This window comes from Oncorhynchus tshawytscha, linkage group LG22 (genome assembly GCF_018296145.1).
Source record: "Oncorhynchus tshawytscha isolate Ot180627B linkage group LG22, Otsh_v2.0, whole genome shotgun sequence".
Taxonomy (NCBI): Eukaryota; Metazoa; Chordata; class Actinopteri; order Salmoniformes; family Salmonidae; genus Oncorhynchus; species Oncorhynchus tshawytscha.
The window spans coordinates 22,143,923-22,156,458 of NC_056450.1; the positions used below are offsets into that span (position 1 = coordinate 22,143,923).

A 12,536-nucleotide genomic window follows, 5' to 3' on the forward strand; every position below is an offset into this window, starting at 1 on the left:
TGTTAGTGTTTAACAGTCTGATGGCCTTGAGATAGAAGCTGTTTTTCAGTCTCTCGGTCACTGCTTTGATGCACCTGTACTGACCTCGCCTTCTGGATGAAAGCGGGGTGATCAGGCAGTGGCACAGGTGGTTGTTGTCCTTGATGATCTTTATGGCCTTCCTGTGACATCGGGTGATGTAGGTGTCCTGGAGGGCAGGTAGTTTGCCCCCGGTGATGCGTTGTGCAGACCTCACTACCCTCTGGAGAGCCTTACGGTTGTGGGCGGAGTAGTTGCCGTACCAGGTGGTGATACAGCCTGACAGGATGCTCTCGATTATGCATCTGTAAAAGTTTGTGAGTGCTTTTGGTGACAAGCCGAATTTCTTCAGCCTCCTGAGGTTGAAGAGGCGCTGCTGCGCCTTCTTCACGATGCTGTCTGTGTGGGTGGACCAATTCAGTTTGTCTGTGATGTGTATGCCGAGGAACTTAAAACTTACTACCCTCTCCGCTACTGTCCTGTCAATGTGTGTAGGGGCGTGCTCCCTCTGCTGTTTCCTGAAGTCCACGATCATCTCCTTTGTTTTGTTGATGTTGAGTGTGAGGTTATTTTCCTGACCCCACACTCCGAGGGCCCTCACCTCCTCCCTGTAGGCTGTCTCGTCGTTGTTGGTAATCAAGTCTACCACTGTAGTGTCGTCTACAAACTTGATGATTGAGTTGGAGGCGTGCATGGCCACGCAGTCGTGGGTGAACAGGGAGTACAGGAGAGGGCTCAGAACGCACCCTTGTGGGGCCCCAGTGTTGAGGATCAGCGGGGTGGAGATGTTGTTACCTACCTTCACCACCTGGGGCGGCCCGTCAGGAAGTCCAGTACCGCACAGGGCGGGGTCGGGACCCGAGCTTGATGACGGGTTTAGAGGGTACTATGGTGTTAAATGCTGAGCTGTAGTCGATGAACAGCATTCTCACATAGGTGTTCCTCTTGTCCAGATGGGTTAGGGCAGTGTGGTAAGCAAATTGGAGTGGGTCTAGGGTGTCAGGTAGGGTGGAGGTGATATGGTCCTTGACTAGTCTCTCAAAGTATTTCATGATGATGAAAGTGAGTGCTACGGGGCGGTAGTTGTTTAGCTCAGTTACCTTAGCTTTCTTGGGAACAGGAACAATGGTGGCCCTCTTGAAGCATCTGGGAACAGCAGACTGGGATAAGGATTGATTGAATATGTCCGTAAACACACCAGCCAGCTGGTCTGCGCATGCTCTGAGGACGCGGCTGGGGATGCCGTCTGGGCCTGCAGCCTTGCGAGGGTTAACACGTTTAAATCTTTTACTCACGTCGGCTGCAGTGACATCGGCTGCAGTGAAGGAGAGTCCGCAGGTTTTGGTAGCGGGCTGTGTCAGGGGCACTGGATTGTCCTCAAAGCGAGCAAAGAAGTTGTTTAGTCTGTCTGGTCCGCGATGGGGCTGGTTTTCCTTTTGTAATCCGTGATTGACTGTAGACCCTGCCACATACCTCTTGTGTCTGAGCCGTTGAATTGTGACTCTACTTTGTCTCTATACTGACACTTAGCTTGTTTGATTGTCTTGCGGAGGGAATAGCTACACTGTTTGTATTCAGTCATGTTTCCGGTCACCTTGCCCTAGTTAAAAGCAGTGGTTCGCGCTTTCAGTTTCACGCAAATGCTGCCATCAATCCACGGTTTCTGGTTTGGGAATGTTTTAATAGTTGCTGTGGGTACGACATCGCCGATGCACTTGCTAATAAACTCGCTCACCTAATCAGCGTATTCATCAATGTTGTTGTTTGACGCAATGCGGAGCATATCCCAATCAATGTGATCGAAGCAATCTTGAAGCGTGGAATCCAAGCGTGGAATCGTGGAATGGTCGGACCAGCGTTGAACAGACCTGAGAGCGGGAGCTTCCCGTTTTAGTCTCTGTCTATAGGCAGGAAGCAACAAAATGGAGTCGTGGTCAGCTTTTCCGAAAGGAGGGCGGGGGAGGGCCTTATATGCGTCGCGGAAGTTAGAATAACAATGATCCAGGGTTTTACCAGCCCTGGTAGCACAATCGATATGCTGATAGAATTTAGGGAGTCTTGTTTTCAGATTAGCCTTGTTAAAATCCTCAGCTACAATGAATGCAGCCTCAGGATATGTGGTTTCCAGTTTATGTAGAGTCAAATAAAGTTTGTTCAGGGCCATCGATGTGTCTGCTTTGGGGGGGAATATATGCGGCTGTGATTAGCAAGAGAATTCTCTTGGTAGATAATGCGGTCGACATTTGATTGTGAGGAATTCTAAGTCAGGTGAACAGAAGGACTTCCGGTATGTTGTTATGATCACACCACGTCTCATTAACCATAAGGCATACCCCCCCGCCCCTCTTCTTACCAGAAAAATGCTTGTTTCTGTGGGCGTGATGCGTGAAGAAACCAGCTGGCTGTACCGACTCCGATAGCGTGTCTCAAGTGAGCCATGTTTCCATGAAGCAAAGAACGTTACAGTCTCTTATGTCTCTCTGGAATGCTACCCTTGCTCGGATTTCATCAACCTTGTTGTCAAGAGACTGGACATTGGCGAGTAGTATGCTCGGGAGCGGTGTGCGATGTGCCCGTCTCTGGAGCCTGACCAGAAGACTGCTTCGTCTGCCCCTTTTACAGCGTCGTTGTTTTGGTTCGCCGGCAGGGATCCGATCCATTGTCCTGGGTGTTGGGCTAAACACAGGATCCGCTTTGGGAAAGTCATATTCCTGGTCGTAATGATGGTGAGTTGACGTTGCTCTTATATCCAGTAGTTCCTCTATGTAATAAAACCTAAGATTACCTGGGGTACCAATGTAAGAAATAACACGTAAAAAAATCAAAATAATGCATAGTTTACTCGTAACGCGAAGCGAGGCGGCCATCTCTGTTGGCGCCGGAAGGATAGGGACAACCAGTCATGTGACCTGCAGAGTGTGTGTGTGTGTGTGTGTGTGTGTGTGTGTGTGTGTTTGTGTGTGGGTGTGTGTGTGTGTGTAATGAACATTTCATGGCCCACTGTGTGACAAAGTACCCTGGAAGCCATGGCAGAGGGCAGAGTAAAAATACTGTAAATAAGTAGTGAATAAAAGAGGATTTATTCTGTTCATTACACAGTTACAGCTCTGTATTCTCACTACTAATGTTATACTGATATTCTAATCATTTCATTCTTATCCAATAAAGTGAAAATAAATCCTAAAAAGGAAAGTACACGTTCTGTACAGTACTGGGGTGAAGATTTAGTTACCATGTTCAACCAGAAGAGGGCAGTATCACCAATTGAGATGGCAAAGTATCCCAATACAACACACTGGGAAAATGAAAGGTTTTGTCCCATTTACTTTAGTATTGGGCAGAACTGCATTTTCCAATGGCAGACATGTGAAATCTCCCCATTTGAAATTAAGCTAGGAAGGAACGATGGACAATGTTGCCCAGGTGTGTGCTTTGCAATGCGGTCATCGCCCTTAATCTAAATAAACTAGACATCTGGCCTTCAGCGACTGTGGAGACGCTCACAGAGAGAATTGCTGAATAGTTGTCAGGGAGAGAGAAATACCTTCTTCCAATGACCACAAGGTCAGCTTTGCACTAGAATCTAATATCCTTGCCAGACCCTTCAATCTAAAGTGAGAAAGGTTTTCTTTCACACACACAAAATGGAAAAATCTTGCGAAGTTGCAGCATTTTCTTGTAATGAAGTGAGGTAACAATAAAAAACAGGGGGGGGCGACGATATGGTGGCGGTCACAGAGATTGCGGTAATGTTATTGACTGGAAATGAATAGATATGTTAGTTTATCTGAAATAGAGAGAACTGGGGGTTCAGTGAATGAACTGAAGAGAAAAATACATATTTGCCTGCTGTCTTGTGAGAAAATATTCAGAGGGTGGTCCAGAAGTATTATACAAATCTATTTCAACTATCCCATTCATTTTAATGGGATACGGAGAAAGCGAGTGTTAGTGCTATTGATTGTGTCTAAACACCAAAAACCAGATGGACGGCGAGAGAGAGAGAAACAAGTCACGAAACAGGAATGAATACTAAAGATCGAAAGAGGAACAGAGAACAGAACATATATTGCCAAATAATCATAAAGACAGGCGATTAAAAGAGAGTGTCAAATAGAAACAGAGCCAGGGGAGAGAGAGAGGCAGCAGGCTAAGATAGATATAAAGGTGTTGACGCACAGGCTGACCGTGTGAACGAAGAGAAAGATTGAGTAAAAGGGAAGAGTGAGACAGATGGAGAGAAATATAAAGTAAAAGGTATTGAGATACAGGTAGAGAGAAAGATCAAGTGAAAAGAGAGTGAGAGACAGTTAAAAAAAAAAAATTAAAGAAAGATGGCACCGATAGAGATGGCAGCTTCACTTCAAGTCCTTAGGAAACTGTGCAGTATTTGTTTTTTTTAATGTATTATTTCTTACATTGTTAGCTCAGAAAACCTTAAGTGTTATTACATGCAGCGGGCTTTACTAGATTGTGTATATTAGGTTGTGTTGTGGAATTTGTTAGATGTTACCTGTTAGATACTGCTGCACTGTCAGATCTAAACTCAGCAAAAAAGAAACATCCCTAGGGGATGAAAAAAGAAAAATCAAAATAACTTCACAGATCTTCATTGTAAAGGGTTTAAACACTGTTTCTCATGTTTTTTCAATGAACCATAAACAATTAATGAACATGCACCTGTGGAACGGTCGTTAACACACTAACAGCTTACAGAAGGTAGGCAATTAAGGTCACAGTCCAAATTTAGGACACTAAAGAGGCCTTTCTACTGACTCTGAAAAACACCAGAATAAAGATGCCCAGGGTCCCTGCTCATCTATGTGAACATGTCTTAGGCATGCTACAAGAAGGCATGAGGACTGCAGATGTGGCCAGGACAATAAATTGCAATGTCCGTACTGTGAGACGCCTAAGACAGTGCTACAGGGAGACAGGACGGACAGCTGATCGTCCTCACAGTGGCAGACCACGTATAACAACACCTGCACAGGATCGGTACATCCGAACATCACACTTGCGGGACAGGTACAGGATGGCAACAACAACTGCCCGAGTTACACCAGGAACGCACAATCCCTCCAACAGTGCTCAGATTGTCCCGCAATAGGCTGAGAGAGACTGGACTGAGGGCTTGTAGGCCTGTTGTAAGGCAGGTCGACACCAGACATCACCGGTAACAACGTTGCCTATGGCCACAAACCCACCGTCGCTGGACCAGACAGGACTGGCAAAAAGTGCTCTTCACTGACAAGTCGTGGTTTTGTCTCACCAGGGGTGATGGTCGGATTTGCGTTTATCGTCAAAGGAATGAGCGTTACACCGAGGCCTATACTCACCAGCGGGATCGATTTGGAGGTGGAGGGTCCGTCATGGTCTGGGGCGGTGTGTCACGGCATCATTGGACTGAGCTTGTTGTCATTGCAGGCAATCTTAACGCTGTGCGTTACAGGGAAGACATCCTCCTCCCTCATGTGGTACCCTTCCTGCAGGCTCATCCTGACATGACCCTCCGACAAGACAATGCCACCAGCCATACTGCTCATTCTGTGCGTGATTTCCTGCAAGATAGGAATGTCAGTGTTCTGCCATGGCCAGCGAAGAGCCCGGATCTCAATCCCATTGAGCAGGTCTGTGAGCTATTGGATCGGAGGATGAGGGCTAGGGCCATTCCCCCCAGAAATGTCCAGGAACTTGCAGGTGCCTTGGTGGAAGAGCAAGAACTGGCAAATCTGGTGCAGTTCATGAGGAGGAGATGCACTACAGTACTTAATGCAGTTGGTGGCCACACCAGATACTGACTGTTACTTTTGATTTTGACCCCGCCTTTGTTCAGGGACATATTATTCAATTTCTCTTCGTCACATGTCTGTGGAACTTGTTCAGTTTATGTCTCAATTGTTGAATCTTGTTATGTTCATACACATATATACACATGTTAAGGTTTCTGAAAATAAACACAGCTGACAGTGAGAGGACGTTTCTTTTTTTGCTGAGTTTAGAAGCATTAGCATTTTGCTACACTCGCAATAACATCTGCTAACCATGTGTACGTGACCAATAAAATTTGATTTGATAAAGAGGGGGAATGTGTGAAAGAGGTAGAGATAAAGAGTGTATTTTCACCGCTTTGTAGGTCTTCTTCTGTCCGGCGTGTTTGGGTGCTTTGCCGGGGTCGGTGCTGATCTCTACGTGCATGGCATAGATGATGTCAAAGAAGTCCTCCACCACCGCCACCCTCTTCAGAGAGGATTCCGACCCAGAGCTCCCGTCCACACACTGCAGGAGAGGAGAGGACGAGTGGTACTTTAGCAGACTGGATCATTGGGATGAGGCCTAGAGCACAAGGCACCAAGCCTACACACATACACACACAATACCATATCATGTAAAGTGGCTGACACATTATGCCACCACACAACCCAAGAGCCCCCAAAAGGTAAACAAATTAAAATTCTCTCTTAAAATCAGTCTTTAGTTTCGATAACCCTAATTTTCTTTCACAAAACAATCAAATCTCCTACTAAAAAAAGCCTGAAAATGATTGATCATTTTTATGAAGACCATTAATAGTGAGCAGGGCTGTAACCAGGGTTTGAGTTTTAATGAGGTCCATAAGGCATTTCGATACAATAAAACAATTTGAAATGGTATTTGGAGAACAGCAAAAAAAAGCAAAAATGACCCGAGTCATTATCACCTTGGCTGCTGTAGGTTCATTCACCTCAGTTGATCTACAAACACATAACCTATTAGCTATACAATTGTAACGTTACACCCCTGAAAGGGGGGAAATATGAGTCATGATTCACACTGACATAGCATCAGTGATAAAAACAAACATTTTAGAACTGTATTGATTGCATTTCAATGTAGGCCTACAGGGTATGTGGAGATATTCATATTGAAACACATATATACATTTTATTTTTATTTTTATTCCTAACTCGTTTGATAAGATTAGTACAGATTCTCAGTGGACACCACATGGGTCTCCAACCTCAAGTTTGGGAACCTCTGTACTAACCTTTTTCTGCTTGCTTCCTCTCGCTGTCTCTGCTGCCTCAGCTTCACCACTGAGCGCCACATCACTGTCTGTCTGTCTCAGTAGCCTACTCTCTCCAAAGCAACGTTAATATGAGAACTTAATGGCATGTGTTTTGCTCCTGCTGAGGTAGGCTCCGTTTAACGTTAGCCAGCTAGAAGGATTAAGTACAGTGCCTTTCGAAAGTATTCGGCCCCCTTGAACTTTGCGACCTTTTGCCACATTTCAGGCTTCAAACATAAAGATATAAAACTGTATTTTTTTGTGAAGAATCAACAACAAGTGGGACACAATCATGAAGTGGAACGACATTTATTGGATATTTCAAACTTTTTTAACAAATCAAAAACTGAAAAATTGGGCGTACAAAATTATTCAGCCCCCTTAAGTTAATACTTTGTAGCGCCACCTTTTGCTGCGATTACAGCTGTAAGTCGCTTGGGGTATGTCTCTATCAGTTTTGCACATCGAGAGACTGAAATTTTTTCCCATTCCTCCTTGCAAAACAGCTCGAGCTCAGTGAGGTTGGATGGAGAGCATTTGTGAACAGCAGTTTTCAGTTCTTTCCACAGATTCTCGATTGGATTCAGGTCTGGACTTTGACTTGGCCATTCTAACACCTGGATATGTTTATTTTTGAACCATTCCATTGTAGATTTTGCTTTATGTTTTGGATCATTGTCTTGTTGGAAGACAAATCTCCGTCCCAGTCTCAGGTCTTTTGCAGACTCCATCAGGTTTTCTTCCAGAATGGTCCTGCATTTGGCTCCATCCATCTTCCCATCAATTTTAACCATCTTCCCTGTCCCTGCTGAAGAAAAGCAGGCCCAAACCATGATGCTGCCACCACCATGTTTGACAGTGGGGATGGGGTGTTCAGGGTGATGAGCTGTGTTGCTTTTACGCCAAACATAACGTTTTGCATTGTTGCCAAAAAGTTCAATTTTGGTTTAATCTGACCAGAGCACCTTCTTCCACATGTTTGGTGTGTCTCCCAGGTGGCTTGTGGCAAACTTTAAACAACACTTTTTATGGATATCTTTAAGAAATGGCTTTCTTCTTGCCACTCTTCCATAAAGGCCAGATTTGTGCAATATACGACTGATTGTTGTCCTATGGACAGAGTCTCCCACCTCAGCTGTAGATCTCTGCAGTTCATCCAGAGTGATCATGGGCCTCTTGGCTGCATCTCTGATCAGTCTTCTCCTTGTATGAGCTGAAGGGTTAGAGGGACGGCCAGGTCTTGGTAGATTTGCAGTGGTCTGATACTCCTTCCATTTCAATATTATCGCTTGCACAGTGCTCCTTGGGATGTTTAAAGCTTGGGAAATCTTTTTGTATCCAAATCCGGCTTTAAACTTCTTCACAACAGTATCTCGGACCTGCTTAGTGTGTTCCTTGTTCATCATGATGCTCTCTGCGCTTTTAACGGACCTCTGAGACTATCACAGTGCAGGTGCATTTATACGGAGACTTGATTACACACAGGTGGATTGTATTTATCATCATTAGTCATTTAGGTCAACATTGGATCATTCAGAGATCCTCACTGAACTTCTGGAGAGAGTTTGCTGCACTGAAAGTAAAGGGGCTGAATAATTTTGCACGCCCAATTTTTCAGTTTTTGATTTGTTCAAAAAGTTTGAAATATCCAATAAATGTCGTTCCACTTCATGATTGTGTCCCACTTGTTGTTGATTCTTCACAAAAAAATACAGTTTTATATCTTTATGTTTGAAGCCTGAAATGTGGCAAAAGGTCGCAAAGTTCAAGGGGGCCGAATACTTTCGCAAGGCACTGTAATAAGCTAAGTAATACTAGACAGAGCCCTTCAACATTACTGCAATGTCTGCTGGCAGTTAGCCACCTGACTGACATCTATGAGCGACTATTTATCAGTTGTGCACTCATTCTCAGAAAGTCGGGGTTTATTTGTTTGCGGGATGTCTGTAGACATGGCAGGAGTCAAGGGACGGTTTTAAAATTGGCTTTTGTCCGGCATCTCGCAAACACACGGTCATCAGCATCTCTGACTCTCTAGTCCAGGTTACTTGGGCCAAGTACAAGCTGGGGTACAGTAGTTAGTTTCACGTCAGACCCTCCGACTGTGCCGCAAGAGGACGGAGAGAGTTTGAGTGGTGAGGCAAATCACTTAGGCAAATCTGGGGGACGCAGGCGAACATAATGAACAAACCACTGTTCATGATTCCACTCAGACTTCGCAAAAATGTCGGCGCGATTATAACTCAGTCAGATCAATAATCACATTTTTCTGAGCTTCGATCAACGCATGGGACCAATATTTAGATGTTGACCTGTAATATATTTTATTTATTGTGTGTAACATATATATTTGTATTCATTTATTTTTCAAATTACTAAAAATGACCAAGGTCATGATAGTGTGGATGATGATGGTGGTATTGTAGAAGTTCTGTGCAGACACCCAAGCCCGCACGTATGCCCACACGCGTGTACACTCGTGCGCATACACACACACACACACACACACACACACACACACACACACACACACACACACACACACACACACACACACACACACACACACACACACACACACACACACACACACAGGCTAGGAGCGAGAGTGGTGCTGGGATTTCTGAGTCTTCTTGGGAATGTCCATATTCTCCCCCAAGGCCAGTGGAGAGCTGTGTGTGTACTAGGGGGAGGGGGGTTGAGGGGGGATACCTGCCAGGAGCACGCACACACACACACACACACATACACACACAGAGAGAGAGAGAGAGAATGTGTAAAACAGCAGGTGGTGCACAAAATGCACTTTAAATCGCTACAAAGAAATGGCTCTTTGAAGTATGTTTTTTTCATTGCTTTGTTTGGTTGGTTGTTTCTTTCACTAGCTGTTCAATCATTGTATTCTCCCTCCTACCAAAGTGTGTGGTCAACAAACTGACACAATTTCAAAAACAGTTAAGGTAAGAGATGAGAGATCTTTTGTCTTTGTTCAGGATCTTCAAAATGACCACAGGTGGTAGAACAGAACTCTGTTATTTGTAGGCTACTGTAGACAATATTAAGTGTATGTAGTCATCAGGGATTCACGTGATAACAAAACATTGATAAGGCTATCAACATCATATTCTAATTCAAGTTTACCATAGCTCAAAACATTACATTTAATGAAGTAATTTCATTCTCATTTTGTGATTCAAGAATTCTTCATATTTACATCTTCACAATTCACAATGAATCTATCATGACCCTTTGCTTATCTTTACACTAATAATTTTCAGAGCTCCAGCTCCAACAGCATAAAGCACCACCCAACACAAACAGCTCCCCGCTAAAAAGGGTGGGGGGAAACACTTCTAGTTCAAACCAGCGTTCCGCTTACAATAAGGCAAAACTTGCTGCCATGACAACCGGATAGCTAACCTCTCGGGCAGGTGTGTGGGGCAGCGGGTCATGTGACACAGGCTGCACCTAGTAAAACTTGAATTTCGACAACAAGCAGAATGAACAGCGTTTGGGGGCTGACAGATTTTCAAGTTATCCAAAATACACACACACCACATTCTCTCTGGCTACTTCCTCATTATTTTGTCTCTATTTCTCCCGCTCTATAACATTTTGGTTTCATCTCTCCACAGTCTCTGTCATCATGCGAGTATAATCCCTGTCTATGAGCTGGGCTGAGGAGATGTTTGTCTGTCCTGTGTTGTGGTGCTGGGCACGCCTCTAGTCTGTTGCCCTCGTTTTGGCTTTGTGTGGGACTCACTGGAGCCGACAGGTGAACATGGGGGATGTGTGTGTGTGTCCGTACCTGTGTGTGTTGTGTCGGAGGTAGTTCTCTCCTCATTACTGTATAAAACATTGATCCCTGGGCACCTTTACAGAAGCAACAGTCAGGGAGTCAATGAACTAACTCACTCCCCTTCCTCCCCCTACCTCTCTCTCAAGCGGCAGGTAATGAAGGTTGCCATGGCAGCGCGGAGCAGCGTGCAGAGCCGAGAGGGCTGCAAGCTTCTAAAGCACCCGCTCCCTTCATGGTCACCGTAATGCCATTCAAACAATGGTGATGAGGATGAAGATGTTATTTCTCATCGAAAGGTAGAGGCATCGGTGGGACAAGGGGGCTGTTGTTGATTACTCTATAAATAATCCGCAAGGCCCATTAAAGATAACATTGGTCATTAACATAGGCTAGCCCTGGGTCTTATTCACAACAAACTCCTACAGTCTCACGTCAGAATAAGTCGTTCATCCATGTTTCCAAATGTCAAATTCAGAGGCAAATGCTTACGCCCATCACCATCAACAACACCCTAGCAAAGCCTACTTGAAGGTAACAGCACTGTTGCTCCCAGTGGCCGATTTCCATGTCATCTCCCGATGTCCTCAGACATGCATGGACATATATTAACAATGTTAATAATATTTTACTATAGTGCTTTTCATAAGAATCTCAAAGAGCTTCAAAAGCAAAAAGCAATACATCATCATGAGTAGCTAGCTATAGTTAGCTAGGTCAACCAATACATCATCATCAATAGCCTAGCTATAGTTAGCTAGGTCAACCAATACATCATCATCAATAGCCTAGCTACAGTTAGCTAGGTCAACCAATACATCCTCATTAATAGCCTAGCTATAGTTAGCTAGGTCAACCAATACATAATCATGAGTCTGGACCCTTTGCTGCCGACACGGAGCCCCGCTGATCCATCACGACTGGTCTACCGACGTAACCGTCTGAGGGGGTTTCTGTCCCGAAGCAAACACCAGTTAGCCTGGAGTTAGCCTCGAGCTAGGCCCATCTCCCGGCTAGCCGAAGAAATCCATCAGATAATCCCTGGGCTTCAATACCTCTTTTACCAATTGGCCTGGACCCTTTGCTGCCAACACGGAGCCCCGCCGATCCATCACGACTGGTCTGCCGACCTAACCGTCCGAGGGGGTTTCTACAGGCTCCCCCATTGCGAAGTCCCACTGAGGCCCATCTGCTAGCCTGCTGCTATCCCCGGCCTGCTAGCTGTCTGAATCTCCGTGACTCCAGCTCGCCTAGCTACTCACTGGACCCTATGATTTCTCAGCTACACATGCCTCTCCCTAATGTCAATATGCCTTGTCTATTGCTGTTTTGATTAGTCATTTTTTGTCTTATTTCACTGTAGAGCCTCCAGCCCTGCTCAATATGCCTTAGCTAGCCCTGTTGTTCCACCCCCCACACATGCAGTGACCGCACCTGGCTTAAATGGCGCTCCTAGAGACAAAACCGCTCTCATCGTCACTCAATTCCTAGGTTTACCTCCACTGTACTCACATCCTCCCATACCCTTGTCTGTACATTATGCCTTGAATCTATTCTTCTGCACCCAGAAACCTGCTCCTTTAACTCTCTGTTCCGAACACACTAGACCACCAGTTCTTTTAGCTTTTAGCCGTACTCTTATCCTACTCCTCCTTTGTTCCTCTGGTGATGTAG

At 45.1% G+C, this 12,536-nt stretch overlaps 1 protein-coding gene across 2 annotated transcripts in view; it reads right to left on the reverse strand.

Annotated features, from left to right (window-relative positions):
- LOC112222085 (nucleolar protein 4-like) overlaps window positions 1-12,536 on the reverse strand; it is a 143,369-nt gene that overhangs the window by 90,910 nt on the left and 39,923 nt on the right. For both annotated transcript variants that reach the window (XM_042303933.1, XM_042303932.1), the window contains exon 2: window positions 6,145-6,297. In XM_042303933.1, coding sequence (XP_042159867.1) covers window positions 6,145-6,297 — 153 coding nt within the window. The remainder of the gene's footprint in view (window positions 1-6,144; window positions 6,298-12,536) is intronic.